We start from the raw sequence: 25,887 nt of genomic DNA, 5'->3' as shown, positions 1-25,887 counted from the left end.
AATAAGCATTCTGTTACTTATAGAATCTGGGCCAACTGCTTTGTTAGGATTTAAATTTGATAACACATTAATAACATCTTGTTCAAAAATATCAATATCAGAGATGACCTCTCTTCCCCTGTCATCAAAATAAGGAAGATTTTTATCTCTGTGTTCAATATCTGTAACAGAACAAAAATATTGGTTCAATATATAACATTTATCTGAATTGTCAAAAACAAGTTTTGAATTATCGTAAGAATCGCGGAGTGGTGGTATATTGTTGCTTGGGTTATCACCTTTCAATAACATCTTAATAGTCTTCCAATGTAATTTACTATTGGAAGTTTTAAAATCTGACAATGTCTCGTTAATACTCAAATAAAACTGTTCAACTGCATGTTTTTTTCATAACGCCGAAAAGTTTGTAGGTTTAACAATAAAATTTGAAATATTATACAATAGCACAGTACAATAACATTCGTGCACTCGTCAAGAGCTGCCTTAATTGACTGATCAAATAGACACCAAAAGTTTGGATCAGAGTGTCTTTCTGATCTATAGACTATATATATTATAGTGACCATTCGTTTAGTTTTCAACTCAAACCACATCGAATCTAAATTAGGAAGTTCAAGGTCAACACGCCGTTGAAATTTTAAGCGACTTTTAAAATATACAACAAGTCCACCACCCGCATAATTCCTATCTTTTCTAATCGGATTGTCAAAGCTGGGAAGAAAAATATTATCTGAACTGATGGAAATATCTAAATGTGATTCAGTAAAGAAAATTATGTCACGCTCATCAACAAAATGAACAATATCGATTATTTTATTATGCAAACTCTTAATGTTATGATGAAAAATAGATATGGAGTTATTATTCAAAGACTCATCACTGTTAAGGCTATGGCTGAGGGGACCGAGATTTTCATGTATATCACCTGACAATAATATAAAAAATATAAGCATCGGCACATACTAGATGTTCACATAATACATAGAAGTTATGCTCATAATGTTCTTAGTATGTAACCACAATCGCACTACTAACTTATCACGTCTGGTTATTGCGTGCATTAGTAAAGATTTAAGATGAAAACTATTTTTTTTTTTTTTTTTGTGTTGCTGAAATTATTTCATTCAAATCAAAGTAAACAACAATAATCCAAAGTACTTAAAACTAATAAAACAAACAATAAAGAAGAACTCAAAGCATAGACACTCACATCACAGACACGCATAATATCCTTATGATATTTTCTCACAAGAAACATTCAGAATCAAAGTAAATGATGAAGAACACGTATTGATACTTCAAAAAGAGTAACTAAAAGAACAAGGATTCAGACTAAAATGAAAGATACATACTAATAGATTTATGACGGTACTGAAATTTATTCTAAAGACCAGAAGATTCAAAAACAATTGAACCCACTTACTTCGTAAATATATATGTATGAATTGTCTCACTATATTAAAACATGCCGTTACTTATGAAAGTGTGCATTTGATGTACACATTGATTGTGAGTATGATGCAGGAGATGTACATGTACTTGAAAAACGGAAACGCTTGTTTCCATATACTTCAGTTATGTTTTATTGCTATTTTCTTTAATAGTAATATTTTTTACTTATATTTCTCTTCTGAATAATATTTTTAAATTAAGATAAAGACCAGACAGGTAAAACAGACACATATGTAACAACGAATGACATAAAAAAACCATAACAATTCGTACAAAGCTTGGCAAATAGATACACACAACAAAAACATTAAATATCAAATATAATTCATGCAGAGAAAAGGAAGTAACTGCCCAAAAACTAGGATAATAGACCAGAGAGTCTGGTAGGGTAAGCGTCCTCTGCTTTTCAAGAAACACCCGCTGCGTTGCTCATAAAACGTCAGCCCGGGTAGATGAAATAGGTAAGGAAAATTACGACAGGCATGCTGAGCAAATCGGACCTCATTGTTCAAATGGATGTAATATAATGATCCACGACGATGACGTTCCTGTAAAACCGAATCAGTCCTTTTGAAGATTTTGTTTGGACGTCATGCAAGTTGTCAATCATTTAACACTTATTTATAGTTCAAAAACAATACATTGACTCAGTAATATGCATATCACGTCCAAATCAATTTCGTTCTCAAGAGAGAAGGGATATTAAACGAGAGAAATACAAGAACGGTTATAAAAAAATTCTAAATCAAAATAACGACAGACATACAACGGAAACATGCAAGTACCAAAGTAATACACATGTAAGCGTAAAGTAATAGAACAATCCGGACGAAAACGGTAGCATGGATCAATTGCACAGGTAAGGTAAGTGCTCTCTCATTTTCTTTACCCAAAACACTTTGACCCAAAAATATAACTAAAAACCCTTCATCAAGTATGAAATGTGTTTCATGCCTTTATTTTGAATTTTGAGCTTAAAATCATAACATGTACTAACTTTTGAAAACTCACAAAATGGACATAACGTTCATTCTCTTTGCACTTTATTTTCATTATTCTGGAAATGAAATTATTTGCAAACCCGTGAAACAACTTTATGTGTAGAAAATGCATTGATAGATATATAAACTTTATCATAAGCAAAAATACACTAGCCCCAAAAAGAAACCATACCCAATATTTTTTGTCTTTTTTTTTTTTTTTTTTGTTTTGTTTTGTTTTTTTGTTTTGTTTTTCTTTTGTTTTATTTTGTTTTCACTAATTGTTCAAAAATGTTCAGACCAATTTTTTTAATTTGTGAGTTTTAAAGGGTAATGAATGGAACCACAATTCTAGAGAAATCAAAAGTGAGAAAATATTTCATCCGTCAACAGTTTTTCTTTTACATCAAAAAATTTCATTTTTAAAATTCTTTAATATGCCACGGAATGAAGTTTTTCATCGTCCGTTTAAATTCTAAATGCGTATGGAGTGTTCATATCACAACTCATACGTTATGACAGAGCTTGCCGAAACTACGCAGAAGTTTTTCTTCACGCTAGAATTCTAAAAAAAATGGGCATCAGGAAGAGGGTTATATTGCTATAATATTGCAGTCATCACTACATAAGTTTTATGGTCGTTATCATGAACTCGTGGATCATTACGGTGTATATATCCATCTGCGCCACGAAAACTGATTTGTTCAACGTACCATAGTTTTCCTTTCCTCTTTTGTCTACCCTGGACTTGACTTTTTATGAGATGAGCGGGTGTTTCAAGAAAAGCAGAGGACGCTTACCTAACTGTGCACCTAGTCCATGCTCCCAGATTTAATGGAGTGCAAGTTGCTCATTTGATTTTGTTATTTTGTATGTGTGATTTTAGTTACTTTATGTTCTTTGTTGTGTATGTCTGTTTTCCATGTCTGGTATTTGTTCCCTGGATTGCATTCTTTTGATTGCCGCTGTGGCCTTGTCTTTTAAACTAAGGCCATAAGGTTTGACATTTTATTCAGGTAAACAACAGGTGATTGAAGGTGAAATAATAAAGATCCGTAGTTGTCGTCTAAGGAAAATGACATAACTTCAAGACCTCCACATTCAGTTGATCCATCTCAGAAACCGGTTTATTCCTACCACAACAACAATCCAGTTGGGGTTTCAACGGGACGACGACATAATCCACGAATATCTGCGCAGACCGTCCAGAGCAGGCTTAGAGAGGCGAGCATGCTGAGAAGCAATTAACATAGCATACAGACACTCAACTTTACGTTATTCTGACGAAAGCGTGCATGAGGGCTATCGATTAGGCAATGGTTGAGTAATGGTGTAGGCTGGAATCACAGATATGTGGATGCATAGAACTGAAAATTTTCGAAGACCACCTTAAGATTTGTATTATCTGACCCAAAAAATCAGTTATCATATTCAAACTTGTGTATCGTTTCTTTTTTCTTTTGTTTGTTTGTTTGTTTGTTTTGTTTTGTTTTGTTTTGTTTTGTTTTTTGCTTGTTTTTGCAAGTATATAAGACTGTGAAATGGGTAATGTTTAAAAATTCCCGAAAATAGGACAGTTTAGCGATAATGCGTCATTTATATAGAGGAAATTGAGATTAAAGGATCTAGCTAAACGGTTTTCCTTAAAAAACAAATATTAGAATTAAAGATAATTAATATACCGCTGTTTAATCAGATTATTTCTTTTAGGTTCGATTTCTCATTGTTTTTTAGTAAGTCCAGTAATGTACCTTTTCTGTACATACACAATCTGACTGAATGGTGAAAATAACTTTTTTCCTAGTTTAAACATACATAAGTAAAATTATATATCAATAGATACAGAACGTCATGGTGGACTGATTTAAGCCAGATGCATTCTTTAAAAAGAAATTAAATCCAATTTTGAAAACATAAACAAAATCATGTCATTATCATATCTAAAGCGTCAAATACAAAATTTACATCAAAGGAAACGAGAAATGGAAAACCAATGTTACATTTCATACGTGGATAATCTGTCTATTATTATTTATTAGATGTACACCAAACTAATATGAAGAAGCGAAAACCTGTAACGCTGCCAAAAAAAAAAGGAAAACGTTTTTTTCAATTTGTCAGCCATGTAATATTTTTTCTATAACATCCAATATATGATTAAACTAACTTTATATACAACTTGAAGTATGTCTTTTGACCGAACAGTTTACCTTTGTAACGAATTATGGACGGTCATTGTCGGAAATGTATTTGGACCGAATTATTCGGCATTGATAAGCTGACTGCATAATTACGTTAGCATTATGAAGCTAAGTCTTGACCGTATCTTATGAAAAAAAGTTAATTCGATTTACAATGTGTCATTCAAGCAAACAAATTTTATCTGAGACTGTAGAACTAAAAGTACTCCATTTGTTTTTAGATACAGAAAAGTTTAGTGTTTATTCTTAGAGTTTTCATTAAGTATTCAACTTTATTTATTTTCTTAATCAATGTAGTTTCACTTCACATTGACATTGACATTGCAATAAGTAAATATTAACAAATTGTATTATTAATGTTAAATATATAATATTTTAGTAGCTACCGGGCTTTTAAATTCTGTCACGAATTGAAGAAATATGACCGTAGATCGTGAGTGTGTACAAAGCAAGGCTGACTTAAATCGTGACACAAAATAAATCGTGCTACTCCTATAAATGTTTCCCTAGTTCAATTAGATTTTTATATCCTGTTTTGACCAAATTCTTGTTGCATGCCTAGTGCATTTAAAAAGACAGGAAGTTTTTTTTGCATTACAATACAATAGTTCATATCTTTAAATGTCTAAAGAATAAAAATCTATAAATAACTTCTCGAGACTTTTAAAATTCGTCACGAAATAAAGTGAAGTGACCGCATATCGTGAGCTTGTTCTATTTACATAACAATAGATAAGTATGTATGAAGCTATATATTCAACTCTCTATGACCCCTCAGCCGATGCAGTCTTGTCAAAAATAAACTAAAAAAGTAACTTTAAAAAAGGAAAACAAGCCAGTACCCCTTCATCTTAACACTGGTAATGTTACATCTATCGAATGCATTGTCCGCTTTTGTGTCCGTTTATTAACTGATCTCGAACTAGATTGGCAATAATAACGTATTATCATATAGGAACACAAAACGTTGCAATCATTGGTCAATACTCAACACGGTAAGTTAAATCTTGTGGAAAAAAAAACTTTTGTAAAACATTTCATGTAGTATTTTCCTACTGATATTTTTCATGGTAATTTTATTTTCGCACTTTTCGAGGTAAGACTGCACTAAATGAAATTATGCAGTCAATTTGAATTTAGATATCAATGACTTAGCTATTCTGTTTTCTTACTATCCATTTTTGTTTTTTGCAACTTTTTGACTCTCTTAGTGAAGGGGTTCAATTGTTGACTTTATTTCTTTTCTTTTTTTTTTTTTTTTTTTGTTATTATTATTTTATTGTTATGTTTTTTTTTTCTGTTTTTGTCTAGTTTTGTTCTGTTTTGTTTGTTTTTTTATTTGTTTGTTTTGTTTTGTCTTGTTTTTTTTTTATTTTGTTTTCGAACTAAATAAGTCCAATTAAAAGGTTTTTCCATAAATGAGTTTTAGAGTTATCATCGAAACCAGTGTTTAAGGAATCGTGAAAACAAAACTAAAAAAAATAAAGGTACTGTGTATAAACTTATGATAGAAATGTTCATTTTAGGCGAGTAGTTTTTTGTTTTGTTTGTAGCTTCATGAAAGTAAAGTATTACATCCGGGTACTGTATGGGTTGTTCTTGATTGAAATGGTAATAACAGGTAAGCTTAGAAGACACTTTCACATATTCACATTTCATTTTTTTTTTTTCGGTTTCTCCTGAATTTTTAAAATCATGTTATGCAATGTGTTATACTTCACCATGATTTGCATATAATCCGTTGATGCAGGCACGATATTTCTTATTAATCTGTTATTAATTATCTTTATTTTAAAGCTTATCTTGAACCATCACATGGAGTCCATCTTCGTTGTCTGTCGATGTCCGAGTTGGTTAACATTTTTTCATAACTTTTCTCCTTTGCTACTACCTGACCTATTACAACCAAACTTTGTATAAATAGGTCTAATGGTGTTCTGCATATAATTTATCTGGAATTTGTTTTTATCTGTCGAAAAAAAATGATGTCTGTTACTAAAAATAAGAATAGGGGTCTGACAGAAGTCGTTCGCATATATTCCCAAAACATAAAAGTTAAGTAAAATTCTGGTGCGATAAAACGATTCAGCTGTTGAGATCTTTTCGAGGTCAAAGTGTTATGTTAATCTTTAAAGCCAGTTATTGCCCTTTTTCGTCGTGTTTTACAAAACATTAAATTTCATTTCTGTCAACTATCTTCTTCCTCTGACACTTCCTAATAAATCAGACCAAACATGCTTTGATTTTTTCGTAAGGTGTTCCGCATAGAACTGATTTTTGAATTTTTTGTTCCGTCGAAAAACATGGCCGCCGTAACTTAAGTAGAAAAAAGGTGTCTGACAAAAGTTTTTTTCAAGTTTATCTGTAAATCCGTTAGAGTTTTACAAAATTTTGACTCGAATGGAAATGTTCAGCATGATAAGGTTTATCTACGGTTAAATTTTCGTGTTAATCGGTTCAGCTACATGTATTTTGGAGTTGTAACAATTTTTCGTTATGTTAATGCTATTCCTTTCAAAGATCTTTACCTCTTGCGCTACCAGACCAATTAAAACCAAACTTGGAATAAATGTTCCGTAGAGCATTCTGCATTCGTGCAGTTCGTGGAAAAAACATGGCTGTCACTACTAAAATTGAACATAGATTTGGACATAAATTGTACATGTATATCTCCAAAACTGTAAAAGTGTATAACATGATCAGCTCAGTCAGTGGTCTAATTTTTATGTGAATCTGTTAAGCCATGTTGTAGTTATTGTTGTAGTTATTGTTCTTCTTCGACACCTGTTTTGCAATATTAATTGGTTAAACTTTAAAACATTTCCTCCTCAGAAACTACTCTACAAAATTTAATGAAAATTAATATGACTATTTTGATATGAGCATGCATTAGGAACTTGTATCCTAGAAAAAAGATGGTCGCTTTTACACATGTACAATACATATATAATGTTGCTTATCGAGCCTGGTGAGCGATTCAGGATCTTTACAGCCTTTAGTTTTTATGTAAATCATAAGAAAATCCTGCATCAGTGATGTATAAAATTCATATACAAGTTTAGTTATTGCGATTGTAAGTATTTTGCATTTGTTTGGAAATCATAAAGACACAAAGATAATTTCTCAGAGGACGCTTACCCTACCGGTTATTAGCAACTCGGCGGGTGTTTCTAGAAAAGAAGAGGGTGCTTACCCTACCGGTGCACCTGGTCCGTGCTCCCAGTTTTTAGTGGAGTCCGAGTTGTTCATTTGCTTTTGTTACTTTGTATGTATGGTTTTATTTACTCTATGTTCTTTGTTGAGTTGTCTGTTTTCCATCATGTCTGGTCTTTGTCCCTGGATAACATTCTTTTGATTACCGTTATAACCTTGCACTTGGTTTTCTTTGATTGCTCTAGAGTATAATGGAGATATGTGATTGTCCAGTGTACATTGCGATTGTCATAATACCAAAGCGTATAGACGCTATAAGTAAATGTAAAATATCAGTTTTTAATATTTGGTGTATTATATAAATAAATTCATAAACATAAAAAAATGAACACCGATTTTTAATTTCTTCTGAACAAAACTAGAGTTTACCAAATATTTCTCATGACCAAATATTAACCTACAAATCAAAAAGTATGATGAACTAATAAAGCTGTAAGAACAGTCTAAAGAGGTGCATATGAACACATGAACTAATAACCCTTGAATGTAAGATTATTTGATAATGTTTTTACGAGAGGGAGTTTCTCATGCTGATCGCGTTCATCGGCTTCGCTCCTCCGAGACGAGATGAGCATGAGAAAACTCCCACGATATTAGATATGTAAGTTTTAAAAGTGCTGCAAAGTGTCCTTTCAGGACTATATTTCGGCCGTGTGACGCCACGTATGTTGTGCCGCTATACGATAATATTCATTCTCACTCGACTGGCGTGAGAATGAAAATTACCGTATAGCAAGATTAAATGGATTTTAAACAAAATAGCGATTAAATTTTAGAGAACCATGACTTATTGATTAATCGTTATTAATTATTTTGATACAAATATAGCACCAATTGCTCATCAAGTTTTTGCCATTTCAGATGACAACTATAATATATATCGACTACATGGTATTATTAAAGCTAAATCTGGTGATATGTATTATGCAGATGATTTAAACGACTATGGCTGTTGGTGTGGTCAGAATGGTCAGGGTCAACCATTAGACGAACTTGATAGGTAGGTACGGTCGTAACAGCATGATCATAATATATAGCATAATATATAATCACACGTTAAATGGTAAACAGTTATGTATAACTGATGATATTTGATAAATGCTTTTTTGTTGATTGTAATTTGCCAATTATACCAAAAGAGTATCACAAAAACTCACCTTTTTTCACATATTAATGGTGGTCATACACACATGGTAAATGGTAAAGGCCAACGAATTGAAGACAACCATTTAGAACCAATCCTACCAATCCTTATAAAATTGAGACATTACCTGTGATAGCAATTTGTTGCATTTTTTCAACGATGGCCCTTCCTGTAGTTTAACCAGTATTTTTGGGGAAATCACCCATTCATGTCCAAGAATGATGACTTTTTATATACAAAAATCCATATAATTTTTTATTTCAAATGTGAAACAACTGAATAACAACCGACGATTGGTTGTGAGATATCTTACTGTTTTCGAATCAGAATTAGATTGAATTTGTTGGGGTTTAAATTTGGCGTGCATGTCTATTTTTTGATGAAGTTTTAATAGTATCACTTACTCCTCTTACTCAATTTAACAATGCGCCGCTTATATTTCCAGATGCTGTTACCGACATAAAAGCTGTTTAGATAGTGTCTTATCAAATGGATGTTCTGTTGATTCTAGATATTATAGTATCAACGTGTGTTTCAAAATTTTATTCGTATGTGGTATGTATCATTCTTAGGGTAAACAAAAGTTATGTTCACCTGAATATAAAGAATGTATTTCTCACATTTGTTTTCAAGATGTTTTTCAATGGTTTGATATATTTCTTTATACATCATGTTTTAATTCAATCATTGTAAGTGAACTTCATTGTTTCTGTAAACTTCTGACTCATATTTATGAAGTGAAAAACTCAAATACCACAGCAGGAAGTTTGCTTCTAAAGGTACTCCGATGAAATACATTGACTCCTACACACTTAAATATACCACCTGAAAACTGTTAGTCACAAAGTACGACATATGTACAACTCGATAGTTATACTTTGTTTAAAATCTTAAAAAATACATTATATCATGGAAAAAGATAAATTGTATGTTATATTAATTGTGTATCTCATTCTTACATTACAGTTGATACAGACCCGTGTAAGCAGATGCATTGCTTATGTGACAATGAACTATCGGATTGTTTAGTAAATCAAAAATCTAAGTATAACAACAAATTGAAAAATGTAAGATATAGATATACATGTTAAGGTGGATGTTGATTCACATTGCATTAATATTGGGATGCATCATTTGTAATCACCAGTATTTCAGGAGAAGCATGCATTTAGGAATGTTTGCCTGTATAATTCGCTTCTTTAATGTGCAACGTTTTATTCCATGTGCGTATACATTTTTGTTAGGCTGGCAGAAGAAGGGAGAGAGAAAATCGCAGTTGCTTTATTAATGAAAGTCTATAAGTCTATGTTTATGTGCAGGAACTGTATCACTGTCAACTATGAATTCGTGTGACGAAAACTACTGAACTTGCTAACAAACAGAAATGGTTCTATAGTTTGCCCTACAGGAATACTTTGTATCTACAAAAATGACTTTCCTTAAATGTAAAGAAACATGTGCACTTCAAAATTAAACACTTAAATGTTTTGTGATTTATTAACCTTAAAAATATCTCAACTGTTTAACATGCACTCAAGTATGTAAACAAAACGAATCAAATCATTGTAGGTAAACGTGTATGTGTCGAACAATTCCGTCTTTTTGGTAAGGACGTGTTATTTTATTTTTATTTTTATTTTTTTTTAATTTTTTATAGCAGTGTTAGTTTAATCAAAAATCTAAAACTAAAAGGTATACCGAAGTATAGGCTGCCCGTTATTGATTTGGGTGTCAGATACTGTTATAATGTAATTTGAGATACTTTGGCGGCGGATTGTTTTGGCAGTTTCCTGTCAAAATAAATATGTTTAACTTTAATGTGCTTATTTATGGTGTATTAAGAATAAAAGTGTTCTATTATATAGATAGCAGTGATTTTCCGATTGTTCTTAGCGCATTTTTTTTGATAATTCACACTGTGAAATAAATTCGATAATTTCACTCTCGCGCGTTCTCCCGCCAAAACATCACAACACGAATATCAATCCGCCGTTCACAAAATTTTAAATTTGTGTTAAAATAACAATACGTTATGGCGGAAAACTATGTAACAAATAGGATATCAATTAGTTATCGTGAATAACCAAAATATGATCACTCGTAAAAAGAACGCATTAAGATTAAACTCGTAGGCGGAACAATTTCCGCACACTCGTAAAATATAGGAGTTAGTTCACAATTGTAATAATATTATGGTTATTCACTCTTTTTAATTAATTATCCTATTTTTTATTCGGGTGTTGTAATGGAATTAGCTTTGTTTATTCCAACATAGAAACAAATAAAATAGCAATAACAAGGGTGAAATTAATTGCTATGTAAACATCGTATGTCTGTTGTCAGATAGCTACGGTAAGTAACTTGCTTAATTTCACGCGTACGGTTGATAATCATTCAACGTAGTAGATGCGGTTTTCATTTAGTGAACTTTGACACAACTAAACTGGAAGTCACATCAGCTGCTCCCAAAGGTTAAAATGAGTTTGATCAGTGGGAGGATTATAAATCTCTTGGTGTTTCCTTTAAGAAACCGTAGTATTTGTTTGCAATTATTTGTATAAGAATTTTTATCGCCCTTAAAAGAAAAAAATGTCATTTCTCAGCAATAAATTAGTGAAAACTTTGTCAAATGGTATTGGTACAAATTAATTTTTTAAAAGTGCGTTGATTTACATTGGATGGTCGTTTATTTATTGGTAGATTGCTCTACGTGCGCTACATGTTCCTTTTGCCTCGGTAAAAGTTCTACCACTGCATTAACATAACAGTAAAAATAATGTTAACAGGATTGTTTTATTTAAGAGACCCTCAGTTTAAGATGATGTAATAAATTTCATTTTATTTCTTTGGTTACCAATTAAAATGCATCACAGACAGTTGGAGTTTCTCAATTTAGATCAATCTAAATCCTAAGATTTACTTACAAGTACAAATGGGATATCTATCAGCTGACTAGCTAATAATAAACATTGACAGACGATGGATGTAGAGTGATGAGCGCTTACATTGTAATTTGGCCAATGTGAGCGACTACATACATATACCAATTCCACTTAAACTCGAAATAAGACAAAACTGATGTATAAGTGAGCAACTTAATTTGCCTCAATCATGATTTGGAAAAGAGATTTATAATTTGGTTCGAACACATGTAAATCCCTCTATTTATATATTTAATAATCTTTAAGGGTGCCTATTCATACCAAGAAAAAAACATGCATACGACGGCTTTGTTTTTTGTAGGCTATAATAAAAAGAATGTTCCGAATCAAAATGTAATTTATTAAAAATGACGCAAAACATATATATGTACAAAGGCAAAGGGATAACTCACAAAACATTGTTAGAATAATTTTGTTAACTCCCTAAACAACTGCCAGCATACAAAAAAAGTGACGTACCAAAAAAGGCATAAAACAGAATAATGACAAATATATTGTAATACATTATACTAATATAAATATAAATGACATATAAAACTTGTTTTTGAGTGGTATGAAGGGGTTGGTGGTGGATAAATTGATTTTCATCAAAAAAAATCTAGAGCTGTTGATGGTAAAAATCTTTCACGGATAATGCTAAGAAGCACGTGAACGAATACTTGTATCTAATTGGCTGATAGTAGTGAGGGAACTTGACTTATTTTAGAAATGTTCACAATGAGCCTTACTGTACCACCAAAAATCTTACACCAAGTTGAAAATCAACGTGCAAACTAAACAATAATCATAGCCCCCTAATTTAGGCCCCTAATTTAAGGTTTTATGTCTGTCTATTAATGTCAAGAAAAACACACATACGACGGCTTTGTTTCTTGTAAGCTATACTAAAAAGAATATTCCGAATAAAATGTCACTTATTACAAATGACATAAAGCATTATATACATATATGTACAAAGGGAGCTAACTCATAAAAACATTTTTAGAATAATTTTGTTAACTCCCTAAAAAAACTATTAGCCTACAAAAAAGGTGGCGTACCTAAAAGGCCAAAGCAAAAACATTTTATGTTTGCAGCAAGTGCCATCTCAGGAGTATATGTGATGACCCGATTAGCATTTACTTTGAAATTTTTTGAAACTTCACATTGATTAAGAAGTAAAATATAAAGGCATATGCAAATTCATACCCTAAACATAGGTAAGGCAGAAAAGGCAAAACATTCACCTCCTGTTTTCTGCTGTGAACGAACAAGTACCATGTAAAATTTGTCATACTGAAAGTGAATCAATGCGGATATACCGCTGTAGTGCAGTAGAGTTCCAGCGTCCCATTTTTTTTAATGTACTGCTCTGAGTGACCCCTGCTAGCTGCATGACTGGCAGCACCAATACGAAAACTATGGCCTTTACACAGTGATGGGTTGAGTCCAATGAAGGAAATGAGTTTGTGCAAGTGGTCGGACACATACTGATGAGCCTTCTGTGTGCTTAAATACAGTTGTGTTTATGTGTGTACAGGGCAATTCTGGGCATCAAAAGAGCCATTAGCAATACAAATTTTCATTGGTTTGTTTGTTTCATTGTGTTTGAAAAATCTTAGTGCTAACTCTACAGCTTGTAAAACCTAATTATTCTATACAAACAATTTATCATTTCTTTGAAGAACCGTATTTACGTTATGCTTGGAGATACATGCTAATTCTAGTCGGAAAAACCCATGGGATGCAATTAAGAAAATGGACTTTAGAAGCAACTGTTAAAAATGGTTTTTAATTATTTATGTTAAACAAGCTGTGAGTTTGCCCAAGATATTCTAAGTTATTGGTAATCTATAGTCTGAGAGTGAGTTTGATTGTTTTGCACAACCTATAAGCAGCTTTCTATAACGAACATATTTTCCTCTATGTTCAACATTTTTTTGTACATAGCTTATAGCTGAAATGTGGAACGATATTGTTAAAGGCGTCAGATCTGTGCTAAATAGGTAACCCATGTAATTAGCAACTTTCTGAAGTGCAATCAGCAAACATGTATTCTGTGGCCTAATGTATGTAATTATTGTTTCAAACTTTTTTTCTAAATTCTTAGTACTAAGAGCAAGTGATGACCTTAACAAGCGTCTTGATTGATCTGTTAAATTGTTAATAAGTGAGGTGAGCTGTACTACTTCCTTTTCCAACCATGAGGCCACTATGATAGCCTTCTGAAATTATAAACGTGAAAGGTTGTCAGCAATAGTATTATACTTTCCTTGGATGTGTTTTGCTTTAAACCATATCGTCTTATTCGCCTTACGCCAAACACCTTATTCAAGACATCAAAACTTTGTGTTTACATGTGTGTTTGTTCATGGTATGAACCATAGCCACATTGCCATATAGAAACAAAACTTTTTTAACTGAAAGGAACTGTCCCCAAATTTTTAATGTTAAACAGTAAGGAACATCTCCTTTATGACAATTTGACGGATTTTTAAGTGAGTAGGCCAACCTTTTACAAACAAACAATTTTTAAAACACTAGCCAAGCCTATTGAGCCTGACGCATCAGTATATAAAGCCAACTGGTCAGATGAAAGCCAAGCACCATAAAAAAGACTGATTTACCGTTAAAATATTCTATAAATATTTGCCAAACTTTAATATCAGCTCTGGCTGATTGAGTTAACCTGACAAAATGATGTGGCTTTTCGATACCCACAATCAATCTTCATAAAAAAGCGGTCTCCCAGGACAAACCACAGAATAAGCAAACTTTAACAAACCAATAAGGGACTGAAGCTCACGCAAAGTTACAACGTTACGTTTTGCAAACTCAAACAACTCAGAGGGTATTTTTGCAACCTTTTCTTCTAGCAACCTATATTCCAATTTGCATGAATCAACCTCAATACCATATATAGTTGTTACAGTGGTAGGTAGAACAGTTTTCTCTTCTTTAATTGGAATACCCAAATTCTCAAATAAGTGCAGAAAACAATCTGAATCATTTGAACATGTACCAGATGTAAGAGGCTCAATAAACAAAAAAATCATCAAGAATATGAGACATACCACTTAGTCTTAGCCTGCATTGTTGAAAACCTTACTACAAAAACACAGGAATGCAACATAAATAAAAAATAATTATACAGATATCGGGAATTCGAAAAGGTAGTTCAATTACAAAAGCATGGTTAGGTTTGTCACAAAAGACCTGTTTGTTTGTTTGTTTGTTGGGGTTTAACGTGCGAGCAGCAATATTTCAGCTATATTCAGACGATGAACATGAAATGGATGATAAAATTAACATGAAATGGAAAAAAAAGCATGGGACACAAGGAAAATAGGGTCGACAAATTTTGATTGCACTGGAAAAAGAGGGAGGTTGGGTAAGGTCGGGCAATTTAGCCTCCTGTGGCGGAGCGCAAAGGTTCCTACTCCTATCGAATACCACAGCAGGGTTCTTTAACGTGCGAGGAACGTGGCATCTTTCCCAACACGGTGCACCACTATGGTTTGCGGTCAGGTTTTCCATATTATAGCCTGACAACCCCAGCATGTAACACGCCAGGGGTACCCCATTCCACCGCCTGGGGCACACATCCCAGTTGCTCTGCGGGCAGAGCGCCTAGCCGCCGGCTAGGTTTCTGAGCACTATTTAGTCGCCTTATACGACAAGCTTAGCGCTGCTGCAGGCCTATTCTTTTAACACCCGGACCTGCACCTGTAGATGATGTACTTGTTGACAATGTGTATGAAATGTAGAGAAGCATTTTTGCATCTCATCTAGAAACCGTAACCGCGATACATACTTCGTTGATATCATTTCCTACATCGGGACCTACAAAGCGTCGATCGTATACATGTGCATCCTTAAACCGCAAAGTTTAGAGACTTGTAAAATAAAAAAGACTATATCCATTTATCCTGATGGTCAAATATTTATCATTAACCGACCCAATTCCCCCACAGAAAGTCTTCAATTTTTCTGATTTTTTCTAATGTTTTTGTTTAAATTAGAGACAAATTTGTAACCGGTGGATGGATATTATTTTCCAGAGAACCATTCGATATTTCCTACATGTCATGTGTATGAATACGAAACAAAATGTAACGACATGCCGTATTTTATTGGATTCAAAAACTTCATAAAAATCAAAACAAAGAAAAGTACATAGCTGGAAATTTATCTTGCTGGAGATATCAATTAACCTTACAAAGAAATTGTCCCTAGTGAAAAAAAAACAAAAAACAAACAAAACAAACAAAAACAGCAAGCTATTTGCAATACTCATACCTTCTAAGTGGCATTACTCATATGTGGATGTTTAAAATTCTTAAGATGTAATTGAAAACCTATAATCCTGTAGTTTTTCGGAGATTATTTCCCTTCAAACTTTTTTTACTTTTTCAATTTATTACAGTACGTTCCTCTGATCCGGGAAATTGTATTGTTCTTACTTCACATATTTTTTTTAAACATCTCAGAAGTATAAAGTGTGCTACAGAGAAAATCAGCTTTGCAGCATGTCCAATTTACTTACTGGTAAATTAATTTTCAGAGTTTTTAGAAGCTTCTTTTCAGCAACAAGTTGGCATTCCAATGGGGACTTTTTGTGCTCCTCTACCGGTCGACTTGTTTTTATATTCACATGAGACTGCATTTCTTCAGAATTTCGTAAATAATAAAACTATAAAAAAAATTGCAATCATTTAATTTAACATACAGATATATTGATGATGTTTTATCCATTAACAACCCGTCTTTTAGTAAATGGTTACCTTTCATATATCCACCAGAGCTCAAGATAAAGGTGACCTCAGAAACAGCTTGTTCAGCATCTATTTGGACCTTCATCTCGCATTCGATGACAGTGGTCATATCAGGACTAAGATTTAAGATAAAAGAGAAGACTAAACTTTGAAATTGAACATTTTCCTTACCTGTGGGGTAATTTACTACTATCTCCTGCATATGGTTTTAATATTTCACAATGTATTTGCCACGCTAGAGTAAGTACCACTATTCTCATTTCCATGAATTCCATACATATCCTCGTAACAGACTGTTATTGTTGCTTACGAAGTTGATTTGATCTTTTCTTTGCCATTTGTAAAATCTGTACTACCAAGTTGTAGTTCTGACACATTGTGACAGCTTTGTTTTAGTATTATCTGTTAAAAAAATACATATGTATTTTTTTCCCATATCCTCTAACTCAGCTTCATATCTTGACCTACACTAAAACATCAATGGTAAAGGAAAACTATTGAAAATTGCGATAAACCAATTCTATCTATAAATGACAAAAATTTACATGTAGTATTCACACTTCGTATTTTGAGCAATTGTAAATACTAATCGGCAAGAGGACATCATAAGGTAGGAGAAGTTTGAGGAAATTTTAATTGAACAATGGAACAATGATGGATCTATATATTTACTTATTTTTAGTTCATTTTCCTTACAATAGTGTGAGAAGAGTCATTGCAAAACTGTTGATTTTTTATGTTTCAAGCATGTTCACTTCTTTTGATTATGACAAACAAAAATTCTATCAGATACTTTTCAAAAAATTAAGATGTTTTTAATATTAGGGATACACGAAAGACCAACCTAAAATAGAAGATATAGATTTTATATGTGTATGATGAAAACTGACACGCCTTCACATACAATGACTTATAATTTAGATTAATGTCGAATATGGTTCTCGAAATATACAAATTTGTACGAAACAACAAAAAGCAAACAGCGACCGACGTACCCCATTCCTATTTTAATTTTTATTTTATGAATATTCAAATGTTTGTTGAGGAGACTGACATTTAGCTCCCTTATATATGCACCGGTCAACAATAAGCAAAGTTCATGTGAGTATTTCCGGAATATACGATTATCATATCAATTTGGCCAGATGTGTTAGGCATGAAATATAAAACCAAAGTACTTACCAATGGGATATATAAAACAACACATAGATATTTGTTTGATGGATTAAAAACTATTGCTGGTGAACTGATCTACTTCAAACACAATAATTCTACGTACATCTAATGAGTTTAAAATCGTCAACGATCAATACCTGAAAAAAATTAAAATGTCATTTATAGTAATTAGTATAGTGTAAAATAAAATCATTATCAATTAAATATACTTAAATACTTAATTGACCCAAGAACGTCAATGTGATAAACTTCATAATTTAATCGATTACTGGACAATAGGGCAATGAGTTATAAAGCATTGTGCAAAGAGAATAGGGTATGGGGTTGTATTACATTGTGCATAGGGAATGGGGTATGGGGTTGTATTACATTGTGCATAGGGAATGGGGTTGTATTACATTGTGCATAGGGAATGGGTTATGGGGTTGTATTACATTGTGCATAGGGAATGGGGTATGTGATCATAAAAGAGGGTTGACCGGAGAAAAAAGGGGTATCTAAGCTTAGTATTAGCTTGTTTTTTCATATCAATTTGAGTCAATTTAATACTTTAATAATATAATAATAATAATAATAATAATATATAATAATAATGAGTCCGATAACTTAAAGGGCCTGAAACCATCCGGCACTGCCAATACAATAGTTAACTACAGATACATAAAAAAATACTTAAATTAGATACTCGATAACCTATGCTTTTCAGTTATAATCTTTAGCGCTCGAATTGTCAGCCCGAAAGTCGTTTGCATACATAATGAATGCAGGCCTGTCTGCGTTTTATATACGTATCTTTTTCTAAACTTTAAAGTACTGAGAAGAGGTAGATAATTGTATATCTTTATTTTTTTAGTTACTGGATATGGAGTACTGTAAACGTATAAATTCTCGAGGATTAAGTCAAGCGAACATATTTGCGGGAACCAACTTTCGCGATTTCAAAAAAGGTTGGCGTTATATAGTGTTAAAATAATTTCGCGAACACATTTTTAAATGCACGGTATATATTGTCCCTATTGAGGTTCACTCGATAGACATCATTCCACGATATATTTTATTAAAAATAAATAACCCCGTGCAGGTCCGGGTGTTAAAAGAATAGGCCTGCAGCAGCGCTAAGCTTGTCGTAAAAGGCGACTAAATAGTGCTTAGAAACCTAGCCGGGGGCTGGGGCGCTCTCCCCACAGAGCAACTGGGATATGTGCCCCAGGTGGTAGAATGGGGTACCCCTGGTGTGTTACATGCTGGGGTTGTCGGGCTATAATACAGAAAACCTGACCGCAAACCATAGGTGTGTAGCATGTTGGGAACGATGCCACGTTCCTTGCACATTAAAGAACCCTGCTGTGGCATTCGATAGGAGTAGAAACCTTTGCGCTCCGCCACATGAGGCTAAATTGCCCGACCTTACCCATCCCTCCTTTTTTCAGGTGGCAATCAAAATTTGTCAACCCTATTATCCTTGTGTCCCATCCCTTTTTTTTCTCATTTCATCATCATTTCATGCGCATTTTATCATCCATTTCGTGTTCATCGTCTGAAAATACCTGAAATGTTGTTGCTCGGACGTTAATCTCCAATAATCAATCATAAAAATAAATATTCATAAAATAGTTTATATTATTTGTGATTTTGATTAGAGCTAACATTCAGACGTTTAAGTATGTTCAACACTTTGCCTTTATGACGCATAAATGATACGTGGCTTTTGTTTAATTTTTTGCAGACATAAATAGTTTACATTTTTTAAAATATGAAATACTTAATATCTTTCCTGAATTACATTCTTTTGATTACCGCTATAACCTTGGTTCCCTTGATTACTCTTCCGAACGAAAGGTAGGTATGGAATTCTGACCAGATTATCAGTCTAGTGAATAAAAGGCCTTGATTGCAAAGCCATTACATTTTGTATCTAATTTGCAACAATATATAAGGCATTTAAATCCAGGTTCGTGCATTTTTTACTGCAGTAATTACCACTTTACAAAAAAAGACGATCCCTATCGGTGCATACGCTCGTACGTCAATTTAGTGGAATCTCTAATAGAACATTCATTTGTGTGTGAATATTTGGGTATAGGGTAATATAGCATAATTATCGGGTCAATTGGATATAAGATAGTATGGGGTCATTTGATATTGTGCTTGGGGAATGGAGCATAGGTTTAAAGAATATTGTTCACAGGGAATTGTGGTATATTGTGGATGAGACTGCTAAGTACACAAGTTTTTACGTAGGTGTAATAATAGTTTATTTTCTCATGCAGTATTCAAAATAAATATACACAATTTGTATAAACACAGAACAAAATTACTGTATATTCGTGTAATCGAGATCGCTTAGCGGTGGGATATTGATTTTAAATGAGTTTGTATTAGAATATGTAATGTATTAAGGGGATTGCTTCTCACCTAGTGTAGTGCAATTAAACATAAAAGTTTGGTTTAAGTGTGGACGAAAAATGTGCTGTCTGATAATATGTGTAATTTTAATCACCCCTTTTTCGGTAGCATGACAATACATTCAAAGTAATTTTTATTGTACAACGTTCAAATTAATCAGAAATTACTCAAACTTAAGTTCGTAGGCCAAAATGTTAAAGTCATACAAAAAAACCTTATAAATTAGACAATGCCTTACCAAATACTCGCATAAGAAATTAGAATGAATCAGAGCTGCTTCAAAGACTGAAGTTGCTTCGCTCTCAAATCAGGTATTATTGAAGACACTGAAGAGCTGAAATAGTTTGTTGAGTAAGTACAATATTCAAGTAATTGAAAGCCTTGATAAAACGGGTTTTGTTTGTTTGATTTTCTCAGTTTAAAATACAAACATTAAGATTGATGTTTGTTGTTCTCATCTATCGGATATTTGACAATCTGTTTGCTAATTAAATGTGAAAACATCTATGTATAACAAAATGGTTAATGTCATAAATATAATGATCGATATTTTCCTAGAATATGTGCAGGGAAATAGCTAGGCCTGTTTTATTTGTACGCAAAATTACGGCGAGGGGTCTTTGGGGGAGGGCGTGTCGGTCAAGACCTCCAGTGAGTCATTGCATAAAACCTTTATTCCATCTTTAAAATGTGTGTTTTTATTTTTGTTACTTTTTCCGAAAGTACGTAACAGCGTATTTGCGTATAGGCAGCTACGCCCCTGATATATTTAGATTGTGTACACAAAAATTTACTTTTCAGATGATGAAATTGGTACTCTTAACTGTTATTATGGTTTTGCTTACTGTTATACAACATGTTGAAGGCCTGAATGACAAAAACACTATCCGCAGAATTAAAAGAGGCTTCAGCAAAAGCAAAATAGAGATACATAGGAAAATGGAAGGAAAGCTGAACAGCATTAACCATAACATCAGAAATATTCTTCCCAATAGAGCTTTAGATAAAGAGCTGGCTGACAAAGTAAAAAACACAATAGAAATTCGAAGAAAATCTGAGATGGAATCACTAGAACCAGAGGTAAATATCAAATTTAGGCCAAAAAAAGAACTTAAGGAGAGTAAAAGTGAACTTAAACAAAAGCTGTCTAAACAAAAACAAAAACAAAAAAAAAAACAAAACAAAACAAATAAAACAAATAGTACACGAACATTTTTGTCTGTCAAACAGAGAAGTCAAAGGAACCAAAAGTCAGAACAGAAATTGAAACCAAACCTGTCTTTAGGTAGATTTACTGATTTGGCGTACATTGCATTGAAGTTAAAAACTCTAGAAAAAAAATGTTGTAAACGTACAATATCTCATGCACACAAAATCACCAAAAGGAGCAATCCCTTTTAAGAATCAAAATGCGTTGCATTCAGATATTTGTTAAATTATCATAAGACGTTTTACATTATTTGCCAGATATTATACGGTTCCTCGCAGTGGTGATACAATTGTTTTGTATAATATTGTCCGATTATAAATGCAAAAAAAAAAAACAATATTTCATTATTATTACTATCATTATGTTTCTTATACGTATTTTGTAAATGAATGATGTTGATTTTAGAGACGAAGGCGATAGGACGAACGATTTTGTTTAGTATATGAAGACAACACATGCCTGAGAAACTCTTATATTCGGAAAGTTTCAAATCAATATTTACGATAATTGTTTTAGTTGCAGTAGAATTGAATGGTGACTGGATTAATCATATATATAATGACAACGCTTCAATAATATTTTTTTCATTAGACATGCCACTTCCTCGGAAAGGCAGATGTTGGGGTGTTCTGTTTTTTGTTTGTTTGTTTATTTATTCAGGTTTTGTCTGTTTGTTTATTTCCTGCTTCACTTTTTTTTTGTTATAGTACAGGTTGTAGGTACATTTGTGCTGTCTTGATTTTCTTTTCTTGTTTTTTTTATTTGTTTTTTTTTCTTGTTTTTTTGTTTTTGTGGGTTTTTTTTATCATGTTATTGTTGCATTTTGTCTGTTGTTTTAATTCTGTACGTGTTTCGTGTCCTCTTACGTTTTTGACATGTTTTCGTACCTTTGTTTCTCTGAATAGTCATTTGTTTTGCATTCTTTTCGCGATATTTCATTAGATTTTGTGCACATCTGTTCATTGAATGTAAAACTCATTTAGTTTTCAAATTGAGAGTAATATAAACTGTAACCTGCAGTGAAAATTAGTGTGTTCTTATTATTTTGTATTAAAACTAACTACCACATACAATGTATTTCAGTAGTAATGGCAAGGTCTTATTCCGCCTTTCATATGGTTCATTTATCCCATAACATAGTAGCATTACTGATTGTAGAACCGAACCAACATCTTTGGACAACATAACACAGAAAAAATCAACAGACAACATACAAAGAGTATTTCGAACCGAAAAGTACACAAGTCATGACATTCAAGTATCAGAAACTTCCCTACAAACTAAACAAACTTCCCAATGTTCTCCTTGCTGCTCATGCTAAGCTTAAACAAAGTACATGGTATACATTGGTCAATCATTCTAGTCCTTAAATGGAAACCATGTCTGCCATTGAACGTTACACAGTCAATCTTTTATTCGTGCCTCAGGTTTTGTCACCTGGCTGTGAATTCACGAGAATGGGTCCTTGCCTCCCCTTCAAAACCATAAGAATAGGACATAACCATGGTTTTATCGAAACCCATTATATGTAAATATAATGATACTTATACGCTTCTTGTCTATAATAACATTGATGGCAACCAAAAACATTGATGGCAACCAAAAAAAAGTTCTGACTATTCCTGATTTTGATGTACCCGAAAGGTGCAAGCTATTTAAAAACCAGTCTTGGTTTTCAACAGTAGAAATTCCGGATAAAAACACAAATTGAGATCATACAAGCCTTATACACGACGATTTTGTGGGTTATTTCGTTCCAAATTTGCATAACTTCTTGCAAAATAAAATACAATACTATATGAATGAACTACTTCTTATTTCGCATATATTCGATGGTCTATTAAGAAAGACAAATACATCTGTCATTTTTAAGGATCCGGTCTGAAATTTATGTGTCGCAGCCATCCACATCATACTAATATTGACATATTTACCATTTTATACTTTTTTTTAAATTGTGGAAAGATTGGGTAAATTAATACATAATTACTATGATTTATGAAACATCATTATTTTTTATCATGTTCTTGTAATCGAACTTTGGTTTTGGTAAATATTTTCGTTTCAAACTGGTTTATTTCAATGAAATATTTCACAATAGTCTTCGGACATGAATCGGGACTTGAAGTAACTATCTAAAAAAATTTCCAATACAATCTATAACTTCACAAAGTTTCAAATAAAATTTATAATATTATTATTTTTTTTTTAATATATATATATATATATATATATATATATATATATATATATATATATATATATATATATATATATATATATATATATATATATAAATTACAGCTGTATTAACCATAAGATTGAATACACAATTTTAACTTTGTCTGAATTAGTTTTATTTCAAATTTGATATCGAATGTTTAAATTTGATTAAGGGAAGTTTGTTTTTTTTTCACCACTTGCTGTAGTAAACCAATAAATTGTCCGTTATTATCCACATGAAGATTAGATTGTTTATGTCTACGTTATGTCATGCTTTTGCAGAATAGTTTAGAATTGTGATTGCTATATCATAAAGATATACAGACTGCCAATATGGACCAAGAATGCTGATATTGCACGAGCCTTAGGCAAGGTGAAATACCCATTTTCTCTTCCATATTACAACCCACGGGCAGTCCATGCTTTCAATATAGCCCTCATGATTGACTATATTCTGTATATTGCATTGGAGACAATAATATGTCAAAGTCACCGATGCGTACTTTATAATAGAAGTAACTCACATATAAGTAGCGCAAATATTTTGATCGTAAATACCAGATAATTGGACCCCTTATTGTCAATACTTTGGATTTCGAAACATCAACTGATCAACGTTTAATCAATAGAATATTAGAATGTATTAATGTTATGCAATAGAAAAAGTATGGGAAATTTCTCATAGATTACATTTACATTTATGTTTCGATAAGGTTAAATGAACTCCTGTGTTTTGTTGTTTAGAAACATACATGCACACCCCAAAAAATTAAAATAAATATTATAAAATAACTTATTTTACCAGTAGAATTATTAAAATTAAGTACAAAAAGACAATTTATATCAGCACTGGCGACAAGATATCCTATGTAAGATTGGCAACATTACTTTCTCTATAAACATTTAGAATTATATATATATATATGTCGCCTATACCATGACCTAGGCGTACTGAATCTCGGGGAATGGTGTTGGTTACTTGATGAAAATACATTTCGCTACATGTCCATCTCGATGACACGGATGCTCATATAAATATTTTTTTTCTGGAATTTAAGGTAACTTTTTTCCTTTTATTCCGATCAATTCGGTGTTGACATAGCGCGTAACAATGACAGTGTTTTCATAGACGGAAATACATTATATATAATTTGCATTCCATTATTGTTTTTAAGGTTTGTTACCGTGTTTTGCTCTTTTAAATTAAGGCAAATGATATGCAGCTAAGGCAGTACATATTAATCTTCTCAACCTTTGATATAAAAAGGGGGTTCACAAGTACTATGTATTCAATGATAGACCCCTCTAAAGTCACATTGTATAGAAAGGATTTGCCATATACTTCTGAATCATTTTCGATATGTTAGGGAAAAAGTGGTATTTTACAGCCATACTGAAATTGTAAACACTTAAGCGTTCTCATTTCCATCAACCATTGTGCATCTAAATATCGCAAAAGTGTTTTTCCTTGTGGATTTATAAATTGATTGATTAATAGACAATTAAGTAGCACTCCAGCTAAGGATCATGCAAAATGTGATGCATGGATAAAAAGCCTACATATTTTTATTTTTGATATTTTGTTTGAAATGTCATAGTAAACAGAATTTAACATGTGGTTTTTCATATAACCTGTGCTCTTAGGAGATTAAAATTATATAGAATGCACTGTAGATTTCAAAATTAAGGGAGATAGCTCTGTAAATGACGCTGAAATACAATAGAATTTACTGGATTTTCAATGTTGATTATCTCCTAAGAGCAGGCGGATTGGAATGAATAATTACACATTTCATAGTATAGACCCATAAAACAACTTAATTACAAAAATAAAAATATGTAGCCTTTTTTGTGGTGTATCACATTTAACAGATTTTGCATGTTCTTACAAAGACAAAACTACTTAAAATAAAATTCATTATCAACACATCATGGGTGTTATTGAAATGGCATTCTTGAGGCTGACTTAACAAATTTGAATATCAATGACCTCAATACACTAATAAGAATGTGTCAGATGGTATAACACTTCCAACCATATCGTGGGTATTTTCTGTTGACTAATATAAAATATCTTTGTAACAAAGTAACGACCAATTAATTTTTCGTAAAAGGTGTGCAATCAGCAAATTAGATTCATAAAATAGTTTTTAACAGCAGTGTGATTACAAAAGGAATATTTTAAA

General features: G+C 32.3%; 1 protein-coding gene and 1 long non-coding RNA gene across 3 annotated transcripts; both read left to right on the top strand.

Moving 5' to 3' along the window:
* Nucleotides 1-4,970: 4,970 nt before the first annotated feature.
* Nucleotides 4,971-10,861, top strand: LOC148598350 (acidic phospholipase A2 Tpu-E6c-like). 2 transcript variants are annotated; one of them, XM_088561340.1, is made up of 5 exons: nucleotides 4,971-5,628; nucleotides 6,187-6,254; nucleotides 8,777-8,846; nucleotides 9,436-9,545; nucleotides 9,957-10,861. In XM_088561340.1, exons 2-5 carry the CDS (start codon nucleotides 6,191-6,193, stop codon nucleotides 10,079-10,081), a joined length of 369 nt encoding a protein of 122 aa, XP_088417466.1. In that variant the 5' UTR covers nucleotides 4,971-5,628; nucleotides 6,187-6,190; the 3' UTR covers nucleotides 10,082-10,861. The 2 variants fall into 2 exon arrangements, with proteins under 2 accessions (XP_088417466.1, XP_088417465.1); XM_088561339.1 differs by having other exon boundaries at nucleotides 4,983-5,628; nucleotides 8,708-8,846.
* A 9,611-nt stretch (nucleotides 10,862-20,472) lies between these two features.
* On the top strand, nucleotides 20,473-22,533 carry LOC148598349 (uncharacterized). The gene is made up of 3 exons (XR_015918493.1): nucleotides 20,473-20,619; nucleotides 21,070-21,348; nucleotides 21,884-22,533. It is a non-coding gene; the product is annotated as an uncharacterized LOC148598349 (long non-coding RNA).
* Nucleotides 22,534-25,887: the final 3,354 nt, after the last annotated feature.

This window comes from Perna viridis, chromosome 14 (assembly GCF_037379345.1).
Source record: "Perna viridis isolate PV_CMFRI_1.1 ecotype Kerala chromosome 14, ASM3737934v1, whole genome shotgun sequence".
Lineage (NCBI taxonomy): Eukaryota > Metazoa > Mollusca > Bivalvia > Mytilida > Mytilidae > Perna > Perna viridis.
Note: the sequence above shows the minus strand (reverse complement) of the source record. Positions and strands in the feature narration are given on the sequence as shown.